Source organism: Pseudonaja textilis, chromosome Z, assembly GCF_049901715.1.
Source record: "Pseudonaja textilis isolate UNSWEBS1 chromosome Z, rPseTex1.2, whole genome shotgun sequence".
Lineage (NCBI taxonomy): Eukaryota > Metazoa > Chordata > Lepidosauria > Squamata > Elapidae > Pseudonaja > Pseudonaja textilis.
In genome coordinates, this window is record NC_142008.1 from 71528861 (window position 1) to 71544515 (window position 15655).

The 15655-nt window shown below is 34.7% G+C and overlaps 1 protein-coding gene across 2 annotated transcripts in view; it reads right to left on the reverse strand.

Moving 5' to 3' along the window:
• Positions 1-670: 670 nt before the first annotated feature.
• PSMA2 (proteasome 20S subunit alpha 2) overlaps positions 671-15655 on the reverse strand; it is a 48546-nt gene continuing 33561 nt past the window's right edge. For both annotated transcript variants that reach the window (XM_087918498.1, XM_026702274.2), the window contains 7 exons: positions 10454-10530; positions 9348-9480; positions 7368-7490; positions 5663-5744; positions 2870-2943; positions 1615-1672; positions 671-1525 (listed from right to left, as the gene is read on the reverse strand). In XM_087918498.1, the coding sequence (XP_087774624.1) occupies positions 1409-1525; positions 1615-1672; positions 2870-2943; positions 5663-5744; positions 7368-7490; positions 9348-9480; positions 10454-10530 (664 nt within the window). In that variant the 3' untranslated portion in view covers positions 671-1408. The remainder of the gene's footprint in view (positions 1526-1614; positions 1673-2869; positions 2944-5662; positions 5745-7367; positions 7491-9347; positions 9481-10453; positions 10531-15655) is intronic.

The window sequence follows — 15655 nt, forward strand, 5'->3', positions numbered from 1 at the left end:
AACTTGCCACTTCCACAAGTCCTGCAGAGCATCCTAGCTGCCAGCATCCTGTGTTTTCCACTATTCCTTCACAAATAATTTGGAATACAGAATTATCTTGTTTTTGTAAATGGACCAAAACCCCAACATGTGTACAAGAACCGCCCAAACCTGTACAGTATGGAATGTGAATGGAACTCTTTATATATTACTAAATATATAAAATATAAATAAAAATATGTAAATTTTAAAACATTATGTAAAAATAAAAATATATAAAATGTGTTTATTACAGTGAAAGCCCAACTGTTATACATGTACTGCAAAAAGTAGAATTAGATTTTAGTCATGCCTATACTGCAATGTAATTTAATACTGCTAGACTAGGCAGATGGGAAGAATACTAATACTGTGAGGTAGTTCATCATTTAACTTTTTATAGATTTTTATTTAGGGCTGTGTTGATTAGAGAGGGAAAATGAACATACAGTGTATTTAGAGCCTAATCTGATGTTTTTAAATTTTTAAAAATTAAATATGCAATTAAGCACAAAATGTGGTTAAGCAAGCACAATATCAGGATGACACATGCAGTTCTGAGAGCATCTGTATATTATAAATACAAATAAAACAAAATATTTTTTTAAAAGGGTGAATCAATTTGTTTTTTTTAAAAAAAGGATGTTCCAGATCATGGCCAAGAATATTATTTTTTTCCATCCCCACATTCCACTGCTGCCCTGTTCAGTATGCTCATCCTGGGTTTCCAAATTAAAGAGGAATACTTAATCAGCCTTCTGATTTGCATACAGAAGGTTGCTATTATAATCTCCTCAAGGTAAAGAATCCACTGAAACATGGAAGAACTGAAACATGGAAGAACTACCACCAAAGTAAACCTGAGATACCCAATGTATTCATAGATAGTTCTTTAGATGCTTAGCAGATTTCTTGTCCCTCCCCTTTTTAATACTCCATTTAAAAAAAAATCCAAAAATCCTTCAGTATATACATGTCATTGGCTTTTCTTTACAAATTCTTCCCAATATGATTTCTGCTATGAAAATCTGCACACTAATTCTACTCAAGCAGTCCTATCTGTATAAAACTTTACTGAACATTTAATCATTTCAGTTATCTGAATAGCTTCATGGACTCAAAATCTGAATTTTGAAACAATCTTAGCAACATCTGAAGTTAGTATAATGAAGTATTTTGTAAATTTAATCAGAAGTTATACCAATTTTTATATTTTGTAGATTGTGTAAGTATTCTTGTACATTGTTTAATTAGTTTAACATTTCAGTGGCATGTGAATCAATACTTTTTTTTAATCTACAGGTTTAACAAAGTAGAAATTAAAATCAAAAGCCACTAATATAAATGAAATTAAAAAGTGAGAACAGTTTCATGTTCTCATCAATCAAGGTTAGGCGATTGCAGCCAAATAATCTTTAACTTCAGTTGGAGTGAGTCTTCTAAATCCTGCCTCATTACAGATGCCAACTTCTATGTTATCTTCAGTCATCTGTCCTTCAAAACTTTCCTAATAATGAAAAGATATACAATTTTGTTAAATAATATTAAAATATCAACTTTGAAAGTTTTATCAAATTTAAAATGAATATTTTTCACCTTTAATGTCAAGATAGCAGTGTGGATAGCATCTTCAAGCTCTAAGTCTTCATTGTATCTGCAAAAAAAAAACCCAGACATTTTCTAAGAAATTTAAAATATCCCTCCAATGTTATAACTAAACTAAAATTGCACAAGTGCAAAATTACCACCATAAATTCAGGGATTATTTTTTCTAGATTACTTCTTGGTCATGAAACTATTATTGTGCCAATAAACCCATCTGAAATTTTGAAACTATACCAGGGACTGCCATAAAAAATTACTGTAACTGAATTGGAACAGCCTGCTAATCCATAAAATCTCAAAAAATGACTTTGCACTAGAATATTATAAAATATTTACTAGAAAATAATCTGATACATTTTCCCATGACTCCTCACTATACTGTGTCTCTGCTTCTGGACCAACTTCCAAAGTGCAGCCTGTTATCACTATTGTTATTTTAAAAAACAGCTTGTGGAGTCTAGACATACTTGTAAAGTAAGAGAGTGCTAAACCAGCAGGGTAGAAAACTTGTTGCATATTTCTAACTTCCCATTTATAGATCTCAGTTTCTGCAAAACGGCAAGTTCAACATTTTACAACTGTTCCTTTGTATGTGTGTATGGAATTACTGGATTTAAGAGGCTGAATGGATAAATTAAGCCTTACAGTTTCCCTGGGGTTGGGCGAGGATCAAAATGGTACTGAAATATCATTTTGCTGCTGAACATTACTTCTATTCCTTCTAAAAATTGACTAAAAAACAAAAAAAAATTAACTTTGCCTACTCTTGTGATATTTTACTGTCACCAGTAATGACCACACTGATATCTAAAAAGCAAACAAAGATTTATTCAAGATTGTTTTAAAATATTATGTAGCTACATTATGCATTGAGAATCACTTCAAAATATTTCAGTAGAGGGAGTATTATAAATATATTAATAAAATACAACCAGAAAAATGTGGCCCCTGGTTTTCCTTTTAAAGCATGATATTTTTCTTAAATAAATGTACCTAATATTTTTTTGTTTTTTTAAAAGAGCGAAAGGAATGCTTATTCCTAGAACAACCAAGATGATGACTGTTGGTAGAGCAAATTCACTATCAAGATGGAATTTTGATAAATTCTGTTTTGTATGAGTTTACAGCACTAATATTTAACAATAAACCATCCAAGAATTCAGAAAAAAATCCAGAAATGGAAAATTCAAAAAGAATACAAGACTGCAATAATTTACTAGATGACAGAATTTCTATTCTGCATTACCTTTTCTCCAGAAATGTCTTTCCATTTACATAGTTTTTCCCCATTGCAGTTGCTTTCCATGCAAAGTATGCCCCCTGGAAGGTGAAAAGTTCAGCAAATTAGAAATATGCATATTATAGATATCTTTTTAATAATAAAGTATTAAAATATTGTATAATATTCATAACTTACTACTTATAGTGAGAATAGAAAAAAATTACCTTATATTATTAGAAATTCCTTGGAAATTTCCCAACTGTACAAATTCATACATAGAAGTTATAAAAGCGGATTGCAAGGAGATGAGAGAAATATGATACTACCAGGCAAATATAGGTAGTCTTATCTTACAACAATTTGGCAACTATTCAAAGTTACAATGCACTTTAAAAAGTGACATTTTTTCACACAAATGATTGTTGCGGCATCCCCATGGTCACATGATCAAAATTTAGATGCTTGGCAACTGACTCATATTTATGATGGTTGCAGTACCCTGAGGTCGATTACCTTTTGCAGCAAAGTCAATGGGAGAGCCAAATTCACTTAACCATGTTACTAACTAACAAGTGCAATATTTCATTTAACTGTGGCAAGAAGGATTGTAAAATGGGGCAAAATTCACTTAACAACTGTCTTACTTAGCAACAGAAAATTTGGGCTCGATTGTGGTTATAAGTCTACCTGTACTTAGTTTTTAAGCTTTGGAGAAAACAGAATTTTCTGGAGCAACATGCTACTCAGAGCAGTCATTCTGAATCCAGATTATGTATTTGGTTCTGATATAGAGATATGCACACCAAGAAGTATTGGTGCAATGGGGAAAGAGGAACAGAAAAAGCCACAGTAGCAGATAAAGACAAATACAGAAATCATGAAAATCAGAAGAGGTAAGTAGAAGAAATAAGTAGGTCATTGGATATGCCACACTTGAACTCAACTTAGATCCTATCAATGACAAAATCCTGCACTTTAAGTATACTAGCCTTGTTCTATCATCTAGAAAGACTCCTTCAGATTTTGTTTCAGCAGAATTTCCAAAATACAACAAATTTGCTTTAAGTCTGAAATTAAAAAACATCTTGTTTTATGCAAAATCTTACTATTCTCCAGTTGTGAAATGAATGACATAATAATAAGCTAAAGTAAAACATTCTGACAGTCTAGAAAAAGGATTTTATCTCAGGATTATTCTGACTACTGGTGGTAAACCTGCCCTGCCTCCTCCCCACCACCACATGGGAGAGGAAGTTGGGTTGAAATCCCTGGGCAGGCAGTTATTTTGTGCAGAATAGGCAGATTGCAAATGGCAATCACAATGGCAATCAGATAACATGTGTCACTTGGCAAACATCATATAAACAGGTTCCCAAGCACCCAGTTGTAATTATGTGACTGTTGGGGTATGCAGTGCTTTGCGTTGATCAGAAGTGTTTACAGGCTTAAAACATATACCCCAAGCCATTATTTTTGAACCATCCTTTATTATCTTTAAAGCCCTGCATGGCATGGGTCCAGGTTACTTGAGGAACCATCTCAGCCCATTGGGACTGGCTCTTCCCACCTGTGCTAGCAAAAGAGGATGCTGTGGGCTCCCTTCAGTCAAGGAAATCTGGCTGGCAGGGTCCAGAAGGACCTTCTCTGCCATGGCACTGGCTCTTTGAAACATTATACCATGTGGCAAAAATTTGCTCCCACCCTCCTGGTCCTTCTACAGGAGCCTGAAGATCTGGCTCTGCCAGATGGCTTGGAACTCCAACAAGGAGGGATCACAGTTGATGAATAAAAAGGAAGTATACCCTTCCCCTCTGAACAGCCTTCTCCTTTCCTCCGTTTTTTTTCTATAATTCTATTTTTCATGTAATTTCCATTTTTATTGTTTTAGAAATATTTATTTTATGATTTTAATGCTAATGCTACAAGCCTCCCAGAATCGCTTCAAAACAAAATAAATAAATGTAATAAATGAATCAAAATTTAAAAAATCAAGGACTATCTGTACTAAGATTCTGAAAATATGGGAGTAGGAAATGAGAATACCACAGTTACATAAAAGCCTATTTGTGGATAAATTGATCATCAAAATGTTTATATGTTTTATTTTTCATAGTTTATCCATTGGTTTATTTTTCCTTATGACTGAAAGTCACCTTATATGCAGATGGGTTTATCCAATAATACATATTGGATATATGAGTACTTCTACTAGTATCAGTCACAGATAACCTATCAGTGGATAACCCAAACTCAATTTTGAGGGGGAATTTTGACATTTAAAATTCTCAACTTATTCAAAGGTATATACGGCAGCATCCTTATGTCACTATTCATATAAATACAAATTACAAAAAACAGGAGAGTTAATACAGGACAATCAAATCTATTTTATAACAATTATCATTTAAATCACCGAAGAAGCTACAAATAATCTTGACAAGATAAAAAGTCTGGCTATTTTATCATCTAGGAACTCAGAACCAAAGATAAAAATGAGCTTTTTTGGACAAAATTTAGAAGTCACAAAGCAAAAAGTTGTTCTGCTGGTGAATATTGAAACAGGCAAATAGTACTGTAAGATATTGAACATGCTATCTCATTACATAGATCCACTAGGCCTCCTCATATGATTTTAAAGCTCATCACCCAATCTGTCCAAATGGCTGTGAACATTTTATCCTGGAATTTTTAACCATCAATTATACATATATCTTCCTTAAAACTTATTGCAGAAAAATAGTTCATAAGTTCCTCAAGCAAATAGCTAGGCCAAGTTTTTATACAAAGCTATGAAGAAGTCCAATTTTAAATACTTACAGATGGATCAGACTGGAATAAATATGGTCGCCCCTCATTCCATCCACATATCAATAATGACACTCCAAATGGACGTACACCTCTATCAAGGAAGACAACAGAAATACACAGGGTAGCATTTTATAAGCTGTTGAGGCATTTATTTTTTCCAGTCACATCAGTTTATAATTTAAAGCACTATGTATTTACATGTAATTAATAATTTTAAACCTGTCACTATTTTGCTGATTCTCCTCCTATACTTTTAGCAGTAGTTTTTAGGCAGAAATTAAAGAAGTGAAAATTTTATTAGCATGAAGACTGACTGAAAACAATGCATATGCAAATGAAAACATTATTAAAGGAGTGACAGAGGGAGCCATCAATACTTATGCCCCCTAAAATATTGCTGAAATGTATTACTTTAAGTATTTTTTAAAATTTCTTACATTAAGAAAACTCATTTATTAAGCCATTAGTTATGCTATCTCCTTAAGATATAGAATTATTTTATTATTCATTCTTCATTTAAGAACATAATGAAGGATGGCCTAGGCAACAATCAATTGTGGTACTCTTGTTCCTACTACATATTCAAGAATGTCCTAAATGAAAGCTCTTCAAAATGAAACAAAAAAGCAGAATAGAAGAAATCATGAGCTTGTCTATGACAAAGTCTACAAAGATAAAGAGACATTTCAGCTTATATACTAGTAAATTGTAATTACTGTCCAATTTACTAAAATCTTACCAAGGCAGGGCAAGCAAGACTAGAATATTTTCTTTCAGAAAAACAATTTAAGCTTATTGTATGTATAACATTATGAAAATTCGTATTTTAATACAGCGGTATCCAACCTTTCCAGTGCTGAAAACCAGTAGTGGCAGGGGGAAAGGGATAGTTTTGTGTTCACACACAACATTTCACAAGTGGAGCTTCCAGTGCTCATCCATCACTAATGGTCCACGAACCAAGGGGATTAAGGACCCGTTTTAATACATTTATCAAACTAAATTATATAGTCCTTGTCCTACAATCAATTACAACCTATCTGAAAAAGGGAATAATGAGCCAGATTCAAAATTGCTCCGGCCCCCACCTGCAGTCACATTACTGAACTTTGGGTAATACTGCTCAAATTACAGCTGTTTGCAGTAATCTTTTATAAGTTTTGCTAAACCCAGCACTCATTGCTTTGTCAGGAAACATAAAAGAAAAAATGAATTTGTTGAACAACCATAGCGTTCACACTTATGATCAAAGCAAGTCATAAAATCAGGCTAATCATATGACCACGTATTACCACCATTATAACTTATAACCAGTCATCACTCAAGGACTACCTATAGAAACAGCTGAGCAATTACAATATAATGTGCCTGGTCATTTCCTATTGATTTTCACTCACTAAAATGCTCCAAATAGAAAATGGATATCCAATTTGTTTTAAACTTATTGTGTAGTCTGCAGATACCTGTCAACATTAATAATCAGGCAGCCTCTTCTTTTGTTTATGAGGATGCTCTTTTGTTAGAAGTACTGTACATTTCCTTGCATGCTAGAAAAAATTGGAAGACTTTGATATTCCTATATATGGCAAGGTTATGCTTAAGTAATCTCCACAAAATTATTCCCTGATATATCAGAAAAAAATGAGTAGGCACTGTCTTCATAATTTGAAGAACAAACAAATGAGTGCATTTTATTTAGAAGCAAATAACATACCCAGACTGAGTGTATTCTTGCATCACAGAAGCGATCCTCTGCACTAGCTGAGCTGTTGGAATAGGCTCATGATAAACCAAGTAGTACTGCTGAGCCAATTTACGAGCTCTATGAACAAGTACTCTGACAAAACAAACACACACACACACACAAGCAAAAAAGATTATTAAATTACAGTGGAAATCTTTTTCATGGTTTTGGTATGAACTTAATATTGGTGGAGAAACCAAAGTTACAAGGAGAAAATGTGTAAAATAAATAAGGCCATATCACATAAAAAAACTCTGGCAGAAAGTAAAACAGACTGTGTATTTCACCATGTTTAGCCTGCCTTTGAAACTTAGCTTCTTCATCAGTATAACCAGCTGAGTAATAGAACATAGAATCATAGTGTGGAAGGGATCTAAGGTATCTTTTAGTTCAACCTCCTGTTCAAGGCAGATCTTACACCATTCCAATCAATAGTCTGCTTTTGAAAACCCTCTAGTGAGGGAGAAACCAAGCTGTTCTATTAATTGTTCTCACTGTTGAAATTTCTCCTTACTTCTAGATTGGATTTCTCTTTATTAAGCTTCTACCCATTACTTGTCATCCCCTCTAGTCCTTTGAAGAATAAGTCAATCCCTCTTTTCTGTAATAGTCCTGGTATTGGAAGATAGTTATCATTTCTCACCTAATCCCTCTCTTTGATAGGCTAGACATATCTAGCTACAGACATTTTATCATGTTTGTTGTTCTCTGTACACTTTCTAGGGTCTTAGCATCTTTTTGTATCATAGTGACCAAAACTACATGCAGTATTCTAAATGTGGTCTCACCAGTGCAGTATAAAGCAGTATTATCTCTTCTTGTGATCATATTATCCCTCTGTTGATGGAGCATAGGAGTGTGTTGGTTGTCTGGCAGGTGCAGCACACTGCTGGTTCATAATTAAGTAATCCACTAGGATAAGCAGATCTATCTCATAGTCACTATTGTTTAGCCAGGTACCAACTATTCTGTATCTTTACATTTGTTTTTTCCTGTCCAGTTGCAGGTCTCTGTCACCAATGAACTACGTCTTGTTGGATATCGGGGGCAGTGCTCAATCTGTCAAGATCCCCTCTGAATCTTAAGTCTATCTTCCAAACTGTTAACAATTCCCACCAGCTTGGTGTCATCTGCAAATTAGATGAATTTCCCTTCTATCCTCTATTTAGATCATTTATAAAGATGTTGAGTACTGGGCCCAAGACAGGAACTTGAGGTACCCCAACACGTTTCCCTCCACTGTATATGAAGTTGCATTGACCATTATATAATTGAATGTGGTTGTTCAGCCAATTACAAATCCATCTGGCAGTGATGCTATTTATCAAGAAATTAGCTATGGTCTACTTTGTCAAATACTTTACTGAAGTCCAAAGTATACTATGTCCACACATTTTGCTGGGCCGCTAATTAAGTCACTTTATCAAAGGAGGATACGTTTATTTGGCATGATTGTTTTTAACAACCCAAATAATGCTGGTTTCTAATAATCACCTTGTTCATTTATAAGTATTTACAAATCCTCTATGCAAGAGCAATTCTTGTTATACTATTCTAAGAAGTGATAGGCCACAAATCTCCAAGAATGATTTAAAAAAAGACATTGACTAAGTTATTAGCTTTATGGATTGGGCTAGCTGGTCAGTCTCACAATGCTGATACATGTGTGTACACACATATATATGACATACTTTTTTCAGAAAAAAGGCTTAGTTGTTATTAAGGGTTTGAATTTTCACATTAAGAAATATATCTGGGATTACACTCTTGACGGTTAACAATGTATTCATTTATGCAGAGCAGAGGAATCAGGGTTAAAATCATATATAACAATATATTGAACCTGTTGAATTCTAGATAATTTTTAACCAACTTGATTTCACCTATCTCAAAATCTGCTCAAAGACCAACAGTAATGTTTCCATTTAATTATTATTTTTTCTTATTTACCTGTAATCAGGGCCCATGCCACTATATACCAAGCCTATGTGTTTAGTAATAGGTTCCACTTTGTGTACACTCCGTTCATCATACAGTATAGATTTCTGCTTTTTCTCTGTTGCTAGTACCACACCATTTGCAGCTACATAAAAAAATGCACTAAATTAATATTACAAAATCTTTCTGCTGCTTCTCTTGCAACAGTTCAAATATTCACTACATAAATCAATAAACCAATTTACTTTTTATGTATCATACACATTTTATCAGATATTTTCTATAACCATTCAACTGTAATTTCAATAATTATATCAAAAGAAAAAAATTGCAATCATAAGTTCTATTTCATCCTTTTTCGTTTCCCAGTCAAACTAGTGTATGATCTCTTTAACAAGGCTCAGTGTAAAATGACTCATCAGATTTTCATGCATTTTGTAGTAGCTTCTTCTCTATATTCACTATTTATTCTTTTTTTAATGAATATCATCTTATACTTCTAGGATCATCTAGTGCCTAAACACTACGCTTTCCCTTGTTTTGAATTATACATCTGCTTATTTTATAAATAAAATATTTAATAAAAAGAAATTTAATTTATCTTATATAAGATAAAGTAACTTTCCAAATGAAATGTGGAATATAAATATTTAAATAAACCAGAGAATATCTTGAACTTAGTTATTAATGAAACTAAAAACAATGTTAATTTTAATTTCCTAAGAAATGTTTATTTAAAAAGAAAACAAATGTTCACTTAAATAGTCAGCCTTTCTGACTTGTTTTAAATACATGTTTTAAAATACTGGAAATACACTTATATCTGTGCAATAATACAGACATAATGCCCTTCTAAAATATAGGGGCTACTCTTGCATAAAAGACTAATGCACTTCATGTTAGAAACTTGAATAGTTTGCATGAATCATCAAAATTTTAATTGTACTTGATTGGAGCAAACATTTATTCTAGCAATCTGTTTTCACAGGGCTAAGCTAAGTTTTTTTTTAGGCAGACAACAAAATTTTATCATTTTTTTCTTACTTCATATCTCAAGGGCAAGAGAATATTTATGCTAAAAAGTTAGTAAACATTAATTATATAAACATCTTTAATACCTTTAATTCCAACTGATGGAGCTCCAGCTGCAACAGCTGCCAAAGCATATTCAATTTGAACAAGCTTTCCAGAAGGACTGAAAAAAATATAATTCATTCATGAGACATTTGTGGAGAAAATATTTTCCAACAAGACAATTTGTTTTAAACAAAACCATACTGAGCACATTGCATAGTACATTAGAATATGAATATGAATATGGAGCTGACATTGTAGCAAAACGACGTACTTTTACAGGGCTCAGTGTTAAGCTGATGAATTCTGCCTGCCAGCCACATTGGAGAGGTGGTGAAACAGAGGGGAAGTTCCGTTGAATCACAAGGAGCAAGAAAACTCCTTGTTGATCCAGAAAAACCCTTCAAACTGGCAGGAGAAAAAGATGGCCATTAAACTGGCCGGACTGAGGCTGTGGTAATTCCAAAGAAAGAGCAAAGTAATAAGTAGATAACAGCGTGGTTGATCTGGGTGAGGTATTTTCAGCTTTCCAACTTCTGTTGAGGAATTTGCCCCCAAAATTAACTCTTATTTTGAAATGAGACTCTAAATGGGAAGCGGTGGTTTTTAAAAAACCACTCAAGAATGGTAGCGACTAAGCTTATGAGCTGCTGACATATCCAAAGGAATGAGAAGAGAGTGTTTTAAGAAACTGATTTTTTAAATCAGTGGTCCCCAACCTTTTTTGTACCAGGGACCAGTTTCACGCAGAAACACTTTTTCAAGGAGGGGGGGGGAGACACTTTTTCAAGGAGGGGGGAGGGGGAGGAGTCTGAGTTTGGTGGTTTGCTTGCAAATGTTTCATTACCTGACTAGATAACATCTGATGTTGTTACCTAGTCGGGTAATAAAACGTCTGCCAGGAAACCACCAAGTTCAGGGAGCGCCAATGCCTCCTCATTGCAACCCTGAGCAACAGATATTCTCTTCTATTGGGACATTTAAAACGGAGGGTTTCAGCTGCAGATTCAGGAACTGCACCGGGCTGAGGAGCGCCTTCAAAACTGAGCGCTGGGCGGTGGCAGCCCGCGGCTGTCTCCGTGGCTCAGGACAAGTCCCTGCAGGATGGCTGAGAAGCCCCGCCTCTCAGCCCTGCCTCCCTCAGCCTCATCCCTCAGGTGTCTCCCTCCCTCCCTCAGCCTTATGCCTCAGGTGTCTGCCTCGTTCCTCTCTCAGTCGCTCTCTCACTCCTCCACCAGCCCAGGAAGAAACTGCTTCAAAGAAGCCAGCAGGGTGGCTTTTCCTGTCGGCGCAGCTCCTCCGAAGCGCCCGTTCACCCCCACCCCGCCACCCGCGGTTCAATCCAGTGCTCCGTTCTGCCTGCCTTCCTGCCTTCATTTCTGGTTGTTTCGGAGCAGCTTCGGCTGAGTAAAGAGGCGAATAGTTATTATTCTCAGCCAAAGCTACTCCGAAACAACCAGAAACGAAGGCAGGCAGGCAGAACGGAGCACTGGATGAACCGCTGGCGGCGGAGCGAGGTGAACAGGCGCTTCAGGCTGCGCTGCATGAAAAAGCCACCCTGCCAGCTCTTTGAAGCGGTTTCTTCTGGGCTGGTGGAGAAAGAGCGACTGAGAGAGGGAACGAGGCGAAAGAAACCATAGCCGCTGAGCCGGAGAGCAGGACAGGCTTTGGTTGCTTCCTCCCTCCCCTTCTTTCATTTGTGTCCTTGATCCCTGATCCCAGCAGCATTCACCGAAGGCGAAGAAAGCCGCCATTTTTATTTTGTTTTTATTTTCTTTGCGGCCCGGTACAAAATGATCCACGGACCGGGACCGGTCCGCGGCCCGGTGGTTGGGGACCCCTGTTTTAAATGACTGAGATTCTGGGTTGATTGTTTGTAGACATTTTGTTTGATTTTTGCTTAATTTTAAGATATTTTTTGAGTACCAGAAAACTTTGAAAAATGAAGTTTAGTCATTCTGAAAAAGAGAGAAAGTTTCTGGAAGTGAAGCCATTCGATAGTGGAGAAATACAGTAAGGGCACCATCTACTGGTAGAAGTAAGAAGTCCTTGAACTGCCTTGTGAGAAATGAATTGTTTGGGTTCGCCTGGAGCTAACTGATAAACCAGACTTGTTGTTGACTGTGGAATTAACACCTGCAAACTTGGAAGATACAGAAAATTTGTGATGGAAACACTTTGAATCATGTGTTGGACAGGATGAAACTTGGATTTATTCTGAAGCTAAGTGGATGATATTTTGGATGGAGAGGATGATTTATAACTATTGGGTTTTTTGTGGGCCTTGTGGATTATAAATACTACTTGCTAGAAGAATAAGCGATTAAGAAAAATACTTAAGAAACTGAAGTAATCCATTGGATTAATTTAGACATAGACTGTGGAATTTAAAGTTAAAGAACACTGAAGTTGGTGGTTGGTTTTTTTTTTTAAGGGGGGGGATTCAGAAGATTTTGAGTTCAGAATTTCTGTTGAGCATTTGTTTTAAAGTTTTTGAGATATTAATATAGTTTAAAATGTCAAACTCAAATTTAACCAAACTAAGGGGAAAAAATCCCATTGGCACTATCATCTGCACCATCACCAGCAATGTTAAGTCCCTCAAGCCGAAGATCCATAGAAAGTTTTGATTCAGCAGAAGATGAATTCACTTCAGAAAGACATGCAGGTATTGTTTCAATCATACTGAAATGAGGAATGAGATGGGAGAGATGAGGATGGAGGTTTTAAAGGAGAAAATGGAAGTGTGGATGAGAAAACGGGGCATTTTCAGCAGATGTTAATCAAAACTGAAGAAAAGATCAAAATAATTGAAGAGAAATCAGAGCAAACAGAGGAAAAGGCAGAGGAAATGAAGCAGGGACTAACGCAGGCCAGTAAGAAACTCAAAGAAACGGTAATTCAATTGCAAATGGAAAAGGCCAAACATTTTCTAAGATTCCAGAATATTGCTAAAGAAAAAAAAGATCTAGTTGAACTGATGGCAGAATTATTGGCACAGGCCCTACAGATAATGAAACAGGAGATGAGGGTGGAGTTTGATTAAGTGTTTAGAATACACACAACCTATACAAGGAAGAAAAAACTCCCAAGGGAGGTGAATATGAGATTTATAAAACAAAAACAAAAAACAAGTAAGAGCAGAAATTCTTTAAAAAGGGGTGAAATATTGAAGTATGAAGGGAGAGAGATTGTGATTTTAAAACAGGTGCCCAGAACAGTGAGAGACCTATGGAAGCAATACCAATTCCTAACAGGGCAGTTGATTAAACACCAGATAAATTTCAGGTGGCTGATACCTGAAGGAATTTTGATTATGTGGAATAATAAAAGACACAGATTGGATTCTCTAGATAAAGCATATGAACCTTATGACTAACATTTCAACCTAGACAAGGAACAGGAAAGAAGAGAAGAAATAGAGGATAGAGGACAATAGGAATTAATGGTAGGGAAAACAAGTAAACAATAAGAAGAAAGTGAAACTGAACAAAAAAGTTGAGGATAGCAAGAAGGAGCACGAGCTAAAGAGCAGAGAGAAACAAGAGCAACTAGATCAGCAAAACCCATTTATATGTGAAAAATGGAAGAAGAAACAAATTTATTGCTGATTAATATAAATGACTAAACTCTCCCATGAAAAGAATCTTTATGAATTTGCAAATAATTTGCCAACAAGTACACATAAAAACATAGCAAATTTTTAGAGTACCACAGAATCGGAAAATTACATTATTCGTTAGTGCAACAGAAGAGGGTGGTGGTTTTATATATTGAACAAACTTATGCAGATGAAGATGGGAGAATATTGATGGTGGAAGTAACAATAAATTATAAACAGGTGCTCAATAGCAGTATGTGCACCAAACAATAAACAAGAAGTATTCTATGGGAAACTTTATGAGAAAATTTCAGAACTGGACTATGAAACATTTGTGTAATAGAATATGTACCAGAAGTTAAAACTTACCTTCCTCAAAATACTTGTCTAGAGCTAAAATTTAGACAATTTTCCCAAAGAAATTAATAAATTCAGTATAATTTACTCTGGAACAAATTCCCAGATTCAGGAAAAGTCAGACTTTTCTAATTCCCAAGAGGAAGCTTTAAATAAAACATTTCATTTCATTTTTTTTTTAATTTCTGGAGAATTCTTTACAAAGTTCTATGCAACTAACAGCTCAAAAAGCCTACATATGCTTAAGGATTTTGAATAAACGTATCTCAGGTATAGTTGCCAAGATCAAATCCTCAAAAAAATAATCTGGATTAAATATAAGCTTCAATGAATGCCTCAAAACATCTAACAATATATTTTTCCATAAAATCTTCACATATGTGAAAAGTTAATACATCTTTATATATACTAGTTCCAAAATCAAAAAGTAGAAAATCTCAATATAAATTAGGCAAAAACTAAGTTCAAGGAGTGGAACAAAAAGTAGTTACAATTAATGCTAATGGCTGGCCTTGAATGAAACCATATTTAATCTTGTGTATCTTTTTTTTACTGTAATCAAAGTTTACTTAATTTGAAGAATGGACTCTGAATAATTTTGTGTTTTTTTAAAAAAAAAAAAAACGAGAGGCATATTGAACCATTTTCATATATATTTAAAAGGGTAGATTCCTATTTTGCATTATAGTCTATCAAACAAAAAAATCGAATGAGAAATTAAGTGGCATACAAAAGAGTTATAATATATCCAAGGTTTAATTATATGAAACTGAAATGTGCATCCCAGCACTAAGATTGTCACAAAATAGTGACTAGCTATTTTGACTTCAATGTAGTCATATTTCATAATTTAAGTACTGTATCAGTAATGTAGCATTTTAGCTATGAACTGTGTAATCCTTTTTATTGCCAGTCACAAAAGAACTTATTTATATTCAAAAAAGATGTCTGTAACATTTAACTGAGCAAAATGAGTCACAGGGGAAAACCTTTTATCACAATTTTTTTGAATTTTACTTTTGAGCTTACTTAAGAGAATGCATCCAAAATCTGGGACACATGATCCCTGTGGAATTGAAATTTGGCTATTTTCATAAAACAATGATATAAAAACTATTGTAAAACATTTTCTGACATAATACAATACAAAATGTAATAAAACATTTCTTGTGATCAGCTGATGTCTGACTGTGCTATATAGTTCAACTTGGGCTACATTCAAGGCAAATATATCTCCTAATATCTCCCTTAAGATTAAAAAAAAACTTTCCCTGTATATTAGAAACTG